The sequence below is a fragment of the Panthera pardus genome, unplaced genomic scaffold, assembly GCF_024362965.1.
Source record: "Panthera pardus isolate Hobbes unplaced genomic scaffold, ASM2436296v1 HiC_scaffold_20, whole genome shotgun sequence".
Taxonomy (NCBI): domain Eukaryota; kingdom Metazoa; phylum Chordata; class Mammalia; order Carnivora; family Felidae; genus Panthera; species Panthera pardus.
The window spans coordinates 74,473,574-74,491,146 of record NW_026526766.1 but is presented as its reverse complement, the minus strand read 5'-3'; the positions used below and the strand labels follow the sequence as shown (position 1 = coordinate 74,491,146).

At 47.8% G+C, this 17,573-nt stretch overlaps 1 protein-coding gene and 1 long non-coding RNA gene across 10 annotated transcripts in view; one reads left to right on the top strand and one right to left on the bottom strand.

The window, feature by feature from the left end:
- The window catches only part of TNC (tenascin C), a 94,657-nt gene extending 90,979 nt beyond the window's left edge, over positions 1 to 3,678 (top strand). For all 9 annotated transcript variants that reach the window (XM_019454038.2, XM_019454041.2, XM_019454039.2 and 6 more), the window contains 2 exons: positions 568 to 731; positions 2,944 to 3,678. In XM_019454038.2, coding sequence (XP_019309583.2) covers positions 568 to 731; positions 2,944 to 3,054 — 275 coding nt within the window. In that variant the 3' untranslated portion in view covers positions 3,055 to 3,678. The remainder of the gene's footprint in view (positions 1 to 567; positions 732 to 2,943) is intronic.
- Positions 1 to 17,573, bottom strand: part of LOC109269915 (uncharacterized) — a 96,064-nt gene that overhangs the window by 9,143 nt on the left and 69,348 nt on the right. The gene's annotated exons all lie outside the window — the stretch shown is intronic.

Below are 17,573 nucleotides of genomic sequence, written 5' to 3'. Positions count from 1 at the left end.
AAGGGTTTGATTACCAGGGTGGCAATAAATACTTGTATTTGCTGGGGGGAGTGCACCATTATTAAACATGGGTTTCTCACCTTACTCTCTGAGCTCCGTTATATAAAGGAATACAAAACAGTGACAGAAGTCACAACAGTCACAGCCATTATACATACTACTCTACCCATTCAGCATATACCTTCATATCCATTGTCCAAACAGCACCCTGAGGTGGATAGAATCAATGTGCTAGCTCCATTTTATAGAAGAGAACACTGAGGCTTAGTAAGAGGCTTGATGTGTGCATGATCACACTAGGGAAGGAAAGGGACAGGACTTGAAGCTGGACCCTCCAAAGCCACCCACAACCTTCTTTCTACCACCTTATGCTGCTTCTAGGAGAAGCGAGCCCTCAGAGTGAGCCCTCATGTCCCCTCCAGCCCCATGTTTGACCCTAATCCCAGGTCCAGTGTTTTAAGGCCAGGCCACCCCAGGCCCTTTGAGTGGCCACCCTGGTTCTGCCCTTCAGAGCCCACAGGGACACTCCAGCTGGGATTCCTCAGATCCATTGTTTTCTCTCTGCAGGTGACTCCATGGCTTACCACAACGGCAGATCCTTCTCCACCTACGACAAGGACACGGACTCAGCCATTACCAACTGTGCCCTGTCCTACAAGGGGGCTTTCTGGTACAAGAACTGTCACCGTGTCAACCTGATGGGGAGATACGGGGACAACAACCACAGTCAGGTGAGTAAACTGCGAGTGCCTGGGGCAGGGCTTGGGAAGCCAGTTGGGGGTGACAGGCAGGCACCCCAGCCCCTCAGTTCTGGCTGAGACTGGGAGGGGGCAGCAACCTCCGGGAAATGGTGGCACCTCTGTCCCCAGCAGGGAGAAACCTCAGGGACACTGCGGGTCAGGTGAAATCCTAGAAGCAGTCCACATTAACCCATGAAGATCCTAGGACAACCACCAGTCATGTGGATTCCAAACACAGAACGTTCTCCTCGGACAAAACCTTTGTCTGTGGCCCAGAAGGAAAGCAGATAAAATGCAGGCTGTCTAGGTGAAGCAGGGGTGAAAGCAGGGTGCTCTTTCCACCTTCTCATGTTGCCTCAAGGATGCTTCCATAGGAGCCTTTTTCCACTATCTTTATTTCTTTGTCCCCTACCACCAGGACAATACAAAATCCTTCTGGGGGGAAAAACAACCCAAAAGCTGCCTGCCCAAAAGGAAACCTTTCTTTCCCATCTACTGTTGGAAGAAGAACGAGCTGATAGAAAAGGGCCACGAAGGAGTTACGCGAGTCCTGCCCCAGCTCTGGCAGCTGTGTGGACTCTGTGATGTCACTCTCCCTCTCTGGCTTCAGTCTCCAGGATAGAATGAGGAGGGCTCATTTCCAGTTCTGCGCCTCCGTCAGAGGGAAGCAGGAGGGCAGAGGAAGGGCAGCGCAAAGCCCAAGCTATCAGGCGGCAGTGCTTTACCATGACTGGGTAGTCACAGACGCATTCGTCCATGGGGAGAGCCAGCCTTTCCCAAATGTCACCTCCCTGTCAGATTCAGACACTGCCTGATATCAGTGAATGCCAAACACTTAGAATCACGTAGTGTCTCAATTTTTTTTTTTTTTTTTTTTGCTTCATTGTACCAGCCATGAACTTTTCCATGTCCCCTCACAGCCCTATGTAGCTTAAAGAAAAGAGGGGTCATCTGTTAAGTTTCTAAAATTCCACATATGAGTGAAATCAGATGTTATCTGTCTTTCCCTGAGTGACCTAAGGGAAGGAAAAATAAGATAAAAACAGAGAGGGAGGCAAACCATAAGAGACTCTTAAATACAGAGAACAAACTTGAGGGTTGATGGGGTGGAGGGGGTGTTAAATGGGGGGTGGGCATTAAGGAGGGCACCCTTCGGATGAGCACTGGGTGTCACACGTAAGAGATGAATCACTGGGTTTTACTCCTGAAGCCAAGACTACTCTGTGTGTTAACTAACTTGAGAATAAAAAAACAAAAGTAAATTTAAAAAAAAATTTTTTTAAAAAAAGAGAAGAGGAGTCAGAGAATGCGGTGGTGGCCTCACAGGAGCACTCCCGGAAGCAGACATCCCTCCCCTAGTGGGAAGAGGGCAGACTCTACCATCTGTAGACTGTATGGAAGAGTCAAACATGGAATTAGGAGGCCCAGACACAAATATAATCTTTTCTTGAGAAAGAAAAATCTTTGGCCAAATTTCCAAGGATATTTCTCCCTATTGGAGATTAGGGAGGTAATATTTACTTCGCACCTGCAATGTGCCCGGTACTATAATCACTCCTTTACAAGTTCATTTAATTTTCATAGCACCCTTTCAAGGTTGGCACTATCAGACCCTAAGAGGAAAAAAAAAAGATAGTGAAACTGAGTCCCAGAAAGTTTTGATGATTTGTTTAAGACCACTTATGCCTCAAGTAAGAGCACTGAGCTTGAACTCTGTATGTAAGTAAGAGCGTTGAGGTTGAACTCTCTATGTCAGGTTGTACAATTTGTGTTCCACCTGTGCTCTTTCTGCCATTCCATACAAACCCTTATTAAAATACTCCGTGAGAATCCCGTGAATTAGAGACTCCCCTGCATATAGCTACTCAATTCTGTAACTTCCAGTCACGACCTGAATTCCTTCACCATCTATTCCTACCCATGGGAAGTCTCATCAGCCACCATTTTGTTTCACAATGGCAGCTCAAAGCTCAATGCCAATGCCGGTGACTTCTGACTAAAGTTTTAAAAACTGAGTCAGATTCAGCCAACTCCTTTGAAGTTTTCACTACACAGACCAATAGACAGATAGGCAAGAGACAGCTATGAACTACCACATGGTCAGGTTGAAACAGAACTCCTTTTGTTCCGTCAACTAAGCAGCAATGATCAATGAACACTTTGCCTGTTGGAAACCCATCTGGAGGTCTCCTCTCTTTTACAGGGTGTCAACTGGTTCCACTGGAAGGGCCACGAATATTCAATCCAGTTTGCTGAGATGAAGTTGAGACCCAGCAATTTCCGAAACCTTGAAGGCAGGCGCAAACGGGCGTAAGTTCCAGGGACAACTGGGTGAGAGAGGAGTAGGGCCCAGAGAAAGAAGCAAATTTTACCAAAGTATCAACACAACCAGTCCAACCATCAAGCCACACCCGGGTATTTGTCAGGAGTTAAAGTTGACCATGGATCATCGGGGCCAATGGCGGAAGCACCCGCCTCACCTACCCTGCGAGTATTTCCTTCGCACCAAAGACAATGATCTCCACAGGTTTCTGTTTTGTTGTTTGAATCAGCAAAAAATTTTCCAGTGACAGCATCACAGTGGTTGTCCTTCTCTTGGGTGGCTCTGGGAATGGGAGAGGGGTAGGGTGTACAGTGGTAGTCGGTGTTAGAACCAGCTGTATTTTACACAAAGCTGTATAATTAATTATCATTATTTTCGTCCGCAACGATTCAGTGTGTGTCATTGGAGGCCGTCCCCAATTTTTTTTTACATTTCATACAGCAAAAACCAGAAAAGCAATACTGTTTCGATTTTAAGGATATGATTAATATGATTAATATAATAATGATGATGATGAAAACTAAGGATTTTTAAAGAGATCTTCCTTTCCAAAACACATCTGGACAGTACCTGATTGTATTTTTTTTTTTTAATAAAAGCACAAGTACTTTTAAATTTGGCTGTTGTTTTGCCCTTCGTTGTTGAGCCTGAATTCCACCAAAGCCATATTTGAACAGACAGAGGAAAGGTGAAGAGGGATGGTGGTCAAGTCAGAGAGGAAGAAGGAAAGGTGGGAGGCTACAGGCTGGGGGAGAGGAAAGCACCTTTTTGAACAAAGTTGAGCAAGGTTGGGAAAAGGTTACCACTTAAGATTCAGTCTCTTACTCAACATTTTCAAGACTAATGGTTTGTGCTCTCACAGAGGCTCTCTTATACCCACCTTCTAAGGTAGCCTGCTAAAACTTCCATGATATAGATGAGGTGACAACTGTTATCTAGCAAGGATCAAGATGCCCAAAGGCAGACAGCCTGCATTCACACCTTGGCTGCACCATCCCCTAGTTCTCTTACCTCTTTGTGTCTCAGTTTCTTAATGAGTAAAGTACGGTTGCTCACACTTCTCCATAGCATTTCTACGAAAAAATAAATGATATCATCCAGATGAGGCCCCTACCATGGTGCCTGGTGTATATTAAATGCCACTAAGTGTTAGCTGTCTCTGCTATCACTTTTTTATGACAGGGTGCACAGAAGTGTAACGACTTGCCCATGGCTACCTACCCACTTAATCATAGAACTAGGATTTCAACTCAGGTCTCAAAGTTCTTGCCCTCAGGACCCCGGTGAACATCCCTCCTTCCCTGAGGAAATGCGTGCTATGGGTACACATTACAGAATGATTGAGGGTGGGGAAGTTCAGGTGGATCCTTCCTACAACCCTGAGGTCTTAGAACTAGAAAGAATGTCTTTTAGGAATACCTCCTTCTCCCCCAGTCAGAGTCCGGTGTCCCCCAGCCTCAGCCTGAATGCATCTCGTGGTGGAGGGAACTCACTGCCCAGCACAGCAGATCTGTTTGTATTTGGCAAATATCAAGTCAGAACCACACATTACACATTTGTCTTTTAAAACATGGTGAGTTGGGGGGGGGGGGGACAACTCCCAGTTGATTCTCTCAGAGATTTTCAGTAAATGGACTTATTTAATGAAAACCTTTGGGCTGATAGGCCTCATTCAAATGGAATGTGATGGCTCAGATGCGAGGATGAGAAGAATTCATGGCTCAGGCCAGATCCTTTGCTGCTGAGTTTATCTTGCTTTAATAAATGCCATCGTGTTATATACACAACTGGAAGTTCCCGATCATAAGACTTGTTGCCTGCAATTCTGCCATAGCAACGCTTGCCTTGCTGTGTAAACCCCAACAAACGGGCTCCCTATAACAATCAAGCCTTAAGAGGGAGGCTTAACCCTCTGTTGACTGCTCCCTTGGGAGGCTCTGAGCCCCAGTCCTAGCCCCTCCCCCAAATACAGATGTAACTAAGCTGATAAGGTACTTCCCAGAAGCCACATCAGAATCAAATTCCGGTTGGTGAAGAATCCCCATCACATGGGAGTCCTTGACCTTGGCCCTGGGAAGGTGTTAGATACCCCCATATGGGGATGGGTAGGCTGAAGGTCCGGAGCCAAGACAATGCTGCATAGTCGGTTTCAGACTGCCCACATACTAGTCAAAGCATGAGCTCACCATGCCTCAACCACGTCCTTCAGTTGGTGACTCTGGCTTTGTTCAAACCACCTCCTCCATCTCAAAAGGTCTCCTGAAATTCTAGTCCACCCTCAAAGTCCAAGCCCACTTCTGTCTCCCCACCAAGAATGAATTTCCAAGGAGTCTGGTCTTCCCTTTGCCCTTCCTCCGTCTGCTCCCCTCCCTTTTCCCAGCTTATACCCTTCGAAGCCATCCCGCATGAATGATATCTCAGGTTTCTGGTGAGATCAAAATGGGAAGTGTTGGGACACTGAAGGCAGGAGACTGGGCAGTTAGGGGTCAGGGTACTTCTTTTCCAGCCCCATCCCTATAGCATCACAGGGGGGTGACTCTTTGCATCCTAACAGAGGCACAATGCCAGTCCATCGCCCATCTCCGCTCAGCATCCCAGGTTTTGGATAACTGCTCCCCCCACATGCCCCTTCGGGCCTAAGGATGGTCTCTGCACCTCAGCTTCTCTAGACCTGGGAACTGTGTTAGCCCTAATGGCTCTCCTCCACATTGCCCACACCTTTAGAGACAGTCCCTCAACTTCTGCCTCTCCCAGGGACCCTGACAGACATGGCCACACTCCGGGATCCTGGGCACCACTGTTACAGCTGCCTGCTTGCCTTACACCATTATTTATTTCTACTTGTGCCTCCCACCATGGAAGCCACAGAAGAAGATACTCTTCCCTCCTCCCTGTGGGAGCCAGGACACATAACATGAGCTTTGCCCATTGGATATCTGCAGAGGGACTTCTAACCTTGAACAAGGAATTAAAAGCAAAGAGCCTATGAGGCTGGCTTCTCCAATGCTACCACAGAGTCCGTCCACAAATCACCATTCTTTGGGACAATCGATCCCACCTTCTCCCTTTCTCAGCTTGGCCCTTCCACGCCACTCTTCTTTCCACCATTCCTGGCCAACTCCAGGTATGGGGGATCCCTGTGGGCTGTGCTGATTGGTTCTCTTGTTCCAAGATTTCTCTTTTCCCTTTTCATTTAATAGTCAGTACTGAATACAGCCTACACGAGCAGCACTAAGTGAAGAAAATAACCACGGGCCCTGGCCTTGTGCGGCTTCCATGCCAGGGGGAGGCTGGCAACAGCCACCATATCAGACAAGTGAATGTATAATTGCAAACTGAGTGAATCTATAATTGCATGTTTTAGAAGTAAATCTGAGACACTATGAGAACATCTACGAGGACCTGAGCGGGAAGGCTTCCCAGAAGAAGGGCTTCTGAATCGTCACCTAAACAATAAGTAGGACTTAACCAGTGAAGAAGGCAGGGGAGGCAGAGGACAGAGTACCTCTAGAGGCCCTGAGGCAGCCAGGCCATGCAGAAAAAAGACAGAGGCAGCTGCAAGAATCTGGTCCCGCAGGTTCTTTTGGTCCAGAATAAGGATTTTGATCTTTTTCCTAAATGCAATAGGAAGCTGCTAAGGAATTTTTAGCAGGGGATGATTATGATCGTATCTTTTCTTTAAACCATCTTTTTGTTGCAGTTTCAACTTGGGCAGAGAGGTGGGAGATGGGAGGTGCTGCAGGGGCTGCGTAGTGGTGCCGTGGGGACGGGGCATATGGTCTGAGAGACATTTAGAAAGTAAAACCCACAGGGACGTGGGGGCCCAGAGAGCTACTCCACGTCCACACCCAGTTCCTGAACAGCTTTCAGTTCCTGCAGGTCTCTTCCAGATGTGGCTCCATTGTCTCATTAGGGGTGTGCAGAGCTGGAGTCGAGGTCTAACCTCAGGAACCAGGAGGGCTGTAGGGTCCCAGAGCGCTAGGCATCTCTCCTCCAACGTTGGATGGGGGGCGGGGGTGGGGGAATCAGGGAGGGTCCCTGGGGGTTACTGTGGTTAGAATGAGGAAGGATTGATGCCAAGGGGACTCTGTGGCTGCATTGCAAAGGGTGAAGGTGATGGCTGGGCCTTGCCCTGGGGGCTTTGTGTCCTGTGAGTGCAACTGAGAGTTGCTGACGGTGTTTAGGGCAGGAGTGACAAAATCAGGGTCGCTCTTTAGAAGTCCCACTCCCTTACTAGAAAGGCATTTGCTCAGGCTATGTCCTCTGGCCTCAGTGGGGTGTTAGAAGAACTCACAGGTGTCCCCTGCCAGGATTTGGGTGGATGCTCTATGCCAGTGGCCAGCAGAGGGCTCACTCCCCCACCCACCTCCCTCCAGGACCAGCCACACAAATGAATTTAAAGTTCACAAAGGAAGCAGGAAAAGGCTCTCCTCTTGAAAATCACTCCAGTCTCGCCAAGACTGGAAAATAGATCTCAATGTGTTACGGAAAGAAACACACACACACACACACACACACACAGTCAAAATGAGTAGTTCCCGTGTTAGCCCAATGCTTGCAACTACGGGTGAAGCTGTTTCAGAGCCATGAGATGACTTCTCCAAGGTTCAGAGTGCCAGAGCAAGGACTGAATCCTAGGTCTTCTGACCCCTTAGGCCTTGAAGAGCATCTATTGGCATACTGATTCCTTTATCCATTCTTCCATTCGGTACACAAGGAACACCTGCCATGAGCCAGTTCCCTCATAACACTTTACAGTTTACAAAGCCAACGTGATCATAGCTTCTCTAAAATAATCGTCTTTGCAGTCAGAGCTGAGCTGGCATCCGTTTTCCAATTACTGAATGATCTTGGCCCAGTCGCTTAATTTTTTCGAGTGGCCCTAAAAATAGGAGTGAAGAAGACATACCCTGGAGAAAGTGTGATGATTTAAAAGAGAGGAATGGACAGCACCTGGCCTGGAGAAAATGCCAATACACATTTCTCTCTGAAGTTGATAGTTGTCTGAAGCTGAGGAGCAGGATACAATACTCAAGTCAGCCAGCAGATGGCAGGCTCCCCCGGCTTTCTGAGGGCACTAAGGGAGGCACACACCCCCCCCCCCCCCCCACAGGTGTTCACGTGGCTGCAGTGATGCCATCTGGGCTCCCAGGCTCATAGCAACCTCCAGGAAAACCCCTTCTCTGCCTTCACTCCAATCCCCTGCTCCATGAGAGGTTCAAACCCTGCCGAGGGGGCAGCAGGGTCATGGGGGGCTGCCTCTGCTGTTCTGGTCTCCCCTTTGGCTGCACAAGCCTTATGTCAACAACCACAAGCCTTCTTGCAAATGTACACCGGGGTGGGGGTACATTCCTGGGGGTCAGGGAGGGAGGGCTTCTGGCCCACGTGTCCAGTCCCCACTTGGATTCTATAAAGACCACCCCTCTTCTCCGGCATGTGTAATGGCTCCATTGCAGTGACGTGTCATCACTGACTTACTCCCCCCCAACCCCCATTACTGCTCCCTTATTGTTGGTAGTGAAGGGTGAGCTCACACATCTTCTGCTGCCCTATGGTGGCTCCTCTGGCTTGTCCGTGGCCCCTCAGCCACGTGTCTTCTCCTTCCCTATCGCTTAACTGTCCAGCACAGAGTGAGGCCCTTCTGGAAATGGGAACACGTTGCTATTGTTTTACACTCTCTTCTCCTCAAAAGGCTGGTTTAGCTGGCGATCCCTCTGGATTACCCCGAGCAGCTTGGGCAACCCCGGAAACGCCGTCAAGGGCCCTGTGTCCCCAGTGCTTGGCTCCTTGTGTCAGTCTACACCCCAAAGAGGTGTAGAGTGATCCTCTTAAAATGCTGAGTCAAACCATCTCATTCCACTGCCCCAAACCCTCCAAGCTTGCCTTCTGGCTTACAGCAAAGCTCGAGCCGTTACAGTCCTTGAAGCCCTGAGTGATCTGTCCCTTGACACTTCTCAGAACTCGATGCCTGTCTCATGGAGATTTCGGTGCACTGGCCTCTCTGCTGCTCTTCAAACCCAGCACACATGCACACACACGGCTCGCTTTCTCACTTCCTTCGGGCAACCTCCCAAAGCCGTCTGCTCAATGAGACTTTCCCTCACCACCCTGTGTAAACACACGCACGTGCGAATCCACGCACACGTACACAAGGCCGCCCGGCCCCAGCACTCTTTATTTTTCTCCGTAGCATGTCTCCACCTGACATGCTGCTGCTGCCTTGTTTATGTGTATGATTTCGAGAAATTAAGCTCCGTGACAACAGGGACTTTATATGTGTTTGCTCCCCTGTTGTATCTCCTGCACCTCAAATAGAGCCCATTCTAGGGTCTCCCAGTCCTTATGTGTTCACTGAACATGTGACCAGACCTATTTTCTATTTCAGTAAGCGTCAACTCTGTCCCCAGATCGTCATGTTAAGCAGAAACAAACTCAGAGAAGTGATTTTCCCAAAGCTGTCATGCAACCAGAATGGATTCCTATTCAGTTCCTGCTTGCCCACATCATTGCCACAATAGGTCAGAACCTGATGGTGTGGTTTAAAGAAGCAGCAGAGGAATTGCTCTATCGAGAGCCCCAGGCAGCAACCTCTCCTCGGCAGGGGAAGGCCGTGGCTGAGATTGTCTCACAGCCAAGGAGGGAGAAATCCAGCAGGACATTTAGAGAGAAAAGCACCATAAATATCAGTCAATTCAGAGACAGAGCATGGCGTGTGTCCAACCAAAGTCACTTGTCCAGGGGCTTTCCACACATGTGGTCCCTCAGAGAGAAGCCTCCCAATTTTGGACCGAGGCCCTCCCACTGCACCACACCACAACTGAGAACCATCGTTTTTCAGGGCTGGATGGGAAGTGAGCAAAATTAGTGACCTCTCAGGCCTTTTATTTACATATATTAACTTTAAAAGGGAAGTGAGAAGGAGAGAAAGAGAAACAGACACAGAGAGTGAGACAGAGGCAGAGGTACAGAGAGAAGGAGAGACAGAGAGAAAGAGACAGATACAGAGAGAGAGAGGCAGAGACAGAGACAGAGACAGAGAGACAGAGATAATTTTCCAGGTACAGTAGAAGCATCATAAACTAAAGTCACCTAGTTGTGGGTTCAAGAATTTCTCCAAAAAGAAGTATATGTATTTCCTGACAATCAAGTCCTTCTAGGCAGTTAGCAGAGGAGAAGGGGGAGCAGGCCTCAGGTGTGTGAAAGGGGTTTGGTCTACACAGCACACCCAGCTCAGCCGAGGCTTAGGACCGCACTCCCCCTGGGCACCCTTCAGGGGAGCATCAGAGTTAAATTTGTAAAAGCATCGATCTCTCCCCAAAAGCCCAGTCCTAAGGCAGCAAAGAACTTTCAAGTGAGTGCCACAAGGGGCTGGCTCCAGGACAGGCTACAAACTGCACGAGGGCCCGGCTTATTCCCTGTGTTCCCCCTGCGTCTCCAGCACCACATCCACAGTGCGTAGTGCTGGAACGGAGTCGCTGCACAATTAAGACTTCTCGATCAAGACATCAACTTATATAACTGCCAGGAAGTTCTAAGAAGGGCACTGAGGTCATGACCAGGCCCAGTGTGAGAGACAGTTACACTCAGTTAATAGACGTCTTATTAATCTACTTGTCATCCTTAGAATGGTAATTACTTAGATGATCGGATAGTGAAAAAACTGAAAACACCATGTCCTTCAAGAAAGATGGGATAACGAGGAAGGACATAATCTCCGCATCAGAATCTCTGCAGGCCTCTCATGGAACAGCGAAAGCAGGCTTATCCTATTGGGTGACAGAAGGTAGAACTGGGAGCCCATGGTGAAATCTACGTGGGGCAAACAGTACCCAAATAAGAAAAGGACTTATGACCGAAACCATCCAGGGAACAAGCAGGCCGTCAGAGAAGCAGTGAACTCCTGGTACTGGAGAGGTCCTAGGTCTTAAGGTTCACACACTAAATAAAGTAGTGTTATAAAGTCCCTTCCAGCCCTAAAATGGACTTATTCTGCCCCTCCGGCTCAGTCAGTTGCCGCATACAAGCTTTCCAAATGCTTCTGCTCCAGTCACCAACCTGGGTCTCAAATGCAGCAAAAGGAAAGGGCATCATGACAGAGTTAAGACACCAGGAAACACAGATGTTATTTGAAGAAGGCAGCCCCTTGGGGAGACAGGAGATAAACACAGTGTTGACTGTCCCTCTGATTAAACAGAGCACTTCCTCCAGGGAACACAGGGCAGAAGGAACCACACTTGCCAGTTGGCAAAACCTTAACTCTCTTAAAAATTCTAGGTTTAACGAGTTTCTTGGAAGCAAGCTTCTTACAGAAAAAGAAACCTGTAACCCCAACCATGACCCACAGGCAGAAAATTTCACTGTCCCCCCCAGCCCCCCTAACACACACTGGGATATTTGCTGCAAGAGATTGTTCAGGGTCAAATTCCACTTTCTAACTTTACTTAGGAAGTCACAGGGGGCTTGCACAAAGAGGCAATCTCTAGAAAGGAGATCTGAAGTGTAAACTGGGATATGATGTTATCATTCAGCCTCCAGGATCACTCATCCCTTAACCCTTTCTTCCCACTTAATCTGAATGCCAGAGCATTCAAGTAGAATGTACGTGACTTCATGTACATCATATAATACGTGTTTTTAATGCTAAGGCTTGAAACCACCAGACACGGAGGCAGGACCAAACGGTGGGTGTGTTGGAGGCAGAAACCATTTCTTAGCAAACTCTGTATCGGCAGCACCTGGTGGGGAAGACAGCACTATGCTAAATCAGTGAATGAATCAATGGACCGATTGATGGCTTCAAGCTTTGGCTCGGCTATGGAACTAGCTGTGTGACCTTGGTTGGGTTGCAGAACTTCTCAGAGCTTTAGATGTTTTCATCTATAATTCAGAAATACTAATAACCACCTTGTATGATCTCAATAAACGCAGTAATGTGTATAAAGTGTCCCGAAAGTGTCTTGCTTATAGTAGGTGCTCAGTAAATTATGCCCCTTCTACTCCCTAGAACCGTCCGTCACACAAAGGAAATGATCAGTACACATTTGCCTGGCTGATCAATACTTGGAACTAACATGAATGAAATCAGTTAATTGAGGAGGAAGCACAGACAGGCGGGGTCATGTGCGTTGGTTCAGGTAGCTGCTCCGTGGAAGAGGTGGGGGCAGAAGAAGAGAAGTAAATCCAACATTTAAATATATCTCTGCTGTGAGAGGCAGCCTCCACTCGTATTTGTCTTTCATTTACACTGTGATTCTCTCTTGGGCATTTCGGCTCATAAAGACAAAGTTTCCAGATCTTCTGGAGGATTCATAGAAGATGTATGCCTTTAAAAGCTTTTCGTTAGTAAAGCTGGACATACAGATGTGAGCAACTGTACCCAAAGCCATATATCCTTAAAGGACCCACGTAATAAAGTCCTACTGTGTCTAGTCCCCCTTCCCTACCCCCAAGAACGTATTTCCGCAAATGAATGTGTGTTTGATGCTGTGATCAGGAAGCGAGATCAGGTCATCCAACGTGCCTCCTCACTGCCTTAGCTGCAGAGACAGCAAGGGGAAACTCATTACCCACTTATATCAATCATCATCGTGGCCCTGGTCAGTGGCAAATCTATTCCTTCTTGTTTCTTCCACCGGTTTCTGTTCTCTTTTTCATCCCAACGGTCTGATTTTGCTTTCCGTTTAATCCATAAATCTTCCTGGAAAAAAAGGGAAGTGAGAAGAACACCAAAGATATAAAATGGCACACAGATTCCCAATTTGGACTTTCCTGGTCTGAAAACAGACCTGACTTCTCTCCCTCAGCTTCACCATCTTTAAATGAGTGATTTTGCTAAAACAACAAGAGCATCGAACCCCTACAATAAGCACCAGCTGAATGCCAGGCACCGTTGGAAGTGCCTCCCGTGTCAGAGACTCACGTGATCTTCCCCTATATTCTGTGAGGTAAGGAATATCATTGTACCCATTATACACAGGAGGAAACTGAGGTATGGGAAGGTTGGGGAACTTCAAAACCACACTATTGTGTTTTCTGTAATACGATTCGAATTATAATGGAATGCTTTAATTTAGAACCTCATCATCTGGGACCCAGAAGATGGCTGTGAGTATAATTAATACACTAGAAACACTGATAAGGGGGCCAGCCCACATGCTAGAGGCACCAACTGTCATGATAAGGAGTAAATTCCATGTTCCTTCTACCATTCAAATTCCGCTCTCAGGAACTGCAGAACCTGACGGCAGAAACTATGAAAGCCAAGAGGTTATTTATTGTTGTAACTGGGTTGGAAGGAGAAAAGACCCATAAGGTAAAAGGGCACACAGCCTAATGTTTTCTCTGCCTGCAAGGCAGACACATCACTCCGCAAGGTCTTTCTGGCCTCATGCCTCTCCGCAGAGGAGAATTGAGACCAGGACGTGATGAGGGAAAACCACGGGCTTCTGGGTGACTCACCCTGTGTTCAGGCGAGCAGGTCCTGCCCAGCTGGCTCTGACAGGGAGGGGGTTGCTCTCACCTGCAGCTTGGAAATCTACGGTCAACAGAAGGGACTACCCTGCTGTTTTGCGTTTCAGAGTCCCCAGAATCCCAGGGGCCACTCCAGGCTGCTTTGCTTTCTCACCAAAACTCGAAAAGAAACCCCCTCCAAGTCCTAGAATCCCTTTGCCATCAGGGTTTCAGAAAGAGCTACAGCCAATTGAAATGCATCTTCTTCAGGGTGTGCGTGGAAGTCACCACTTCTCCCAACCTTTAATGACATCATCCGTGCGGCCACCCCGAGGGAGCGGAGCCCAGATACACAGAAGTGCCCTTGAAATGGCAAAGCAGGACCAGGAGGTGAAACCTGGCCGTTCCCAAGAGAGTCTCCTGCCGGCCCGACAGTGCAGAAATTACGCTGGACCTGCTGGCCTCCTCCCAGGTGCCCCTGCTGCCTGCTCAAGTCTGCTAACTGCTTGCCTTCCTTGCTGTGTCTGACTCTGACACCTTCTATCCCAACGCCTGATCATCAACCAAAGTTTTAGCACTCTTTGGTGCCTGTTTCCTGGACTGGCAATGGCATTTGACTCTCTTTTTCTGTAACGAGCCCAGTCCATTACAGGTCTTGTTTGAACGGATCCCACCACCAGGGTACATGCACAGCCTGGTAGGCTTTAAGCTACACTGGACAGGCTTCCATAGAAGGTTCATGCAAAGAAAAACATCATAGAGTAACCACAGGTAGGCTTCTTCAGATAGGATGTTACCTTCTGCACCTAGACCTTTAGTATGGCACAGAGCAACCCTTAAGTGCAAAGAGGCCCAGAGTGGGAAACAGCTTGCTAAGACGGCCTCAGGGGACATTTGCCCTCCCTGGTCCCTGATGTCAGTGCAGCTGCAAGAAGCAGGTTCTCCTGCAAGCATGCCTCTCAGTCTCTCCATTTCTCTTTCCTCAGAGCCTGGGAAGCCACTCTGATCTAACACAAGGACATTTTCAGAGTGGGAGGTGGGACATACCTAGGGACCCTCAACCAATGAAGGACAGGAACACTGGATGAATGCCCCTGTCCTCTCCTTTCACAGAAGGAGGCACGTTCAGTATGCCTTCTCATGGGGCCCCAGTGGGACTAAGCCACAGTTGTCCTCTGCAGGAGCTGAACAGCAAAGCTCATGCTGGCTGTCCCTTCCTCCCTGTCTCAACCTGCTCTCACCCCTACTCCTGCATCTGGGAATCATCTTGCAAGCTCTTGCCTCAGGCTCTACTTTAGGCCTGATGAGCTGAGGCTATAGTTATAGTGAGAATCAGGAGTATTGTCTAGGATCAAGTCAGTAAGGTCAGTATGAGCCAGACAGTGAACAGGCCATGGAAAAACTTTAGATTTCAGATTCCATTGCCTGGGTAGTTAAGATGATGGAGCCCAGCCTAGGAATCCAGCCAGCAGGACTTTGGGGCAGGGGGCAGTGATGGCTGGGGATCTGGCCTCACCAGGGCTAGATGGAGTCTCTGGGCCTCTGCTGAGCTGGCTGAGATTCAGAGAAAGAATTGGAATGGCTAGGGACACTGATGCAAAAAGCCGCTCACCAAAATGGGGCCACCAGGGAAGCCACAAGATCAAGGTCTGACTCAACCCTTCTGCCAGGGCCCAGAACTCATCTCTAGCACATTGGATTTGGCATGAAAATAACCACAGCTTTCCTGAGTGTGCCTATTTTCAGCCTGCTCAACAGTTTTCATAATGAGCTCATTTGGTTCTTAAAACAACCATATAAGTCATTCTCCCCATTTTATAGATGAGGAAAGTGAGCCCACTACGCACTTGAACCAAGACTTGAATCCAGAGTTCTTGGGATTTCAAGCTGCAGTCTCTGGCCAACCAACTACCCTGCCAGGATCCAATGGAGCTGCAGTCCAGGTTCAAGGTCAACAACTGACCTTGCAAATATAAGCTTGAGGACTGCAGTCAGGACGAGCTGGGAGAGGTAGAAGCTGATTCTCAGTGTCAAAATGCACACACGGCATGGGTTCACCAGCATTGCCTAGGGACAGATGCTGCCTATGTCTTAGACTCACAGTGACAGTGACCGTGTCCTATGAGGTCACATTGCAATTGTCCCTCCATTCATGTACAATGTTTCTCAGATAGGTGATCTACTTTTAGGGCCTGAAGGAAAAGACTCCAGGTTGGGGTGGGCAGGATGCTTGTCATTTAGAAAAGAACCCACAGCCAGGCTTCTATCTGCAGGCCACACTCCCATTTATAAAACATATTCTAGTCCTTGAAATCACGATGCTGAGGATGAGTAGAGAAAGCCATATGACTCCCATTCCAGAGAGGAGTAACAGGATCAGAGATGTTGAAAGGCAGGACAGTGTGACAAAAATACCATCCACTGACCACGGAGCCAGGAATGCCCAAGCTCTGACCTCGAGTTGCCTTGCCTCACCACCAGCTCCCTATTCACCTCGGACACTGACTTTGCAGGCTGTGTGTTGCAGAGGAGAGGGTTCAAAGGTGGAAGGAGCCTAATCCCCCAAACCACCCCACAGAGCAGAGATCAAATCCACAAGTAGCACTGTTCTGTGACATGAGCAAGTAATATATTTTTATAGCATTTTGCCACGGATTGCATGAAGTTGTTTGTTATAGCAGTTAGCCAACCTTAGCTAATACAGGTCCTCTGCAGTCAAGGTGGTTTTCTCTCTGACATCAGTCCAGTGGATTCAGCATCATTTGGAGCTTCCATCTGGTGCTTTTCAAGCTGGTCTTCACTGACTGCTCATTCCTTGGTTTCTGTGATGTCTATTCTTGATGTCAATTCCAAGGGCCCCATTGCCCTTGAAACCAGCGAGGCAGCAAAGCCACACATGACCCAGCTCTCCTTCCTGGTGGAGAAGAGCCAGCCTCATCAGATAATCCAAAAGCCAGATCAAAGGGCACCAGACCCAGTCACAGAAGACCTGATACTGACCTTAGCTTGACTTCTAATTCGCTGTGTCACCTTGAGCACATTTCCTCAGTTTTTGGTCTCGCTTTCCCATCTCTAGAACTGTGGGGTTTCCCTCAGTGATACCAAAGCAACTGCTAACGCTTTAGGATTCTGACATGTAGATTCAAGACCCGAGAGAGAAAGGTAAAGGTTAATTACTCAAAGCTGTGGGATAATTAATGAAGGTGATTTCCCCCAGACTCTAAGGGAAAAAAGATTTTGTTGAAAAGGAGAGAATTGTTGAGGCTGATGTTATGTTTAGGAAGGCAAACCATCAGGCCGTTTCCATTTTGAGTCAATCCCACTGTTTGAGAGGTAACAGAAGAGAAGGGAGAGGCCACAGGCTCTGATTTGGAAAGACCTCTGTTCAAATCTCGCCATTACTCCTAATGACTGTGTGTTTGCAGGAAGTCACGTCTCTAGCCCTCCATGTTATCACTGGTAAAGCGGCACCTGTCAGAAAGCTATGGTAATCAAATGAGACAGTGAAAGTAACACATATTGTAAGTTGCAACAGGGAGTTCCCTTTACTGTCCTCATGCTAGGGCGAGGGGGAAGCAGGGAGAGGGATGGAAGCATTTCCTTCATTGTGCAGCTAATCATTTATCTCAACATTGTGTGTTAGGTGCTCACAACATACAGATGAATAAAACATAGCCCTTGACCTCAAGGTTTCAACGTCTCGGTGGAAAGACAGACGCATGCACAAGTTACTGATCCCCTAATATGATAACTATCTCACACACGTATAAAGAAGCCAGCACCACCCTTTCTAGAAGACGCCTAGAGAGACATACATGGGTGCCCATTGAAACATGTACAGGAATGCCTACTGAAATTCTGGCTACAAATTTAAAAAGTAGAAAAATGTTGAATGTCCATCAATAAGAGAGCAAATAAAATATAGCACATAAATAACTAGAATTATTAACATGTAGCCTCATTAAGATTGAATGAAAATTCAGTTATCAGATTATATGTACAGTTAGGTACCATTTGATTAGATTTTAAAACCACACACCAAACGTTCTGTGTTTTTCACG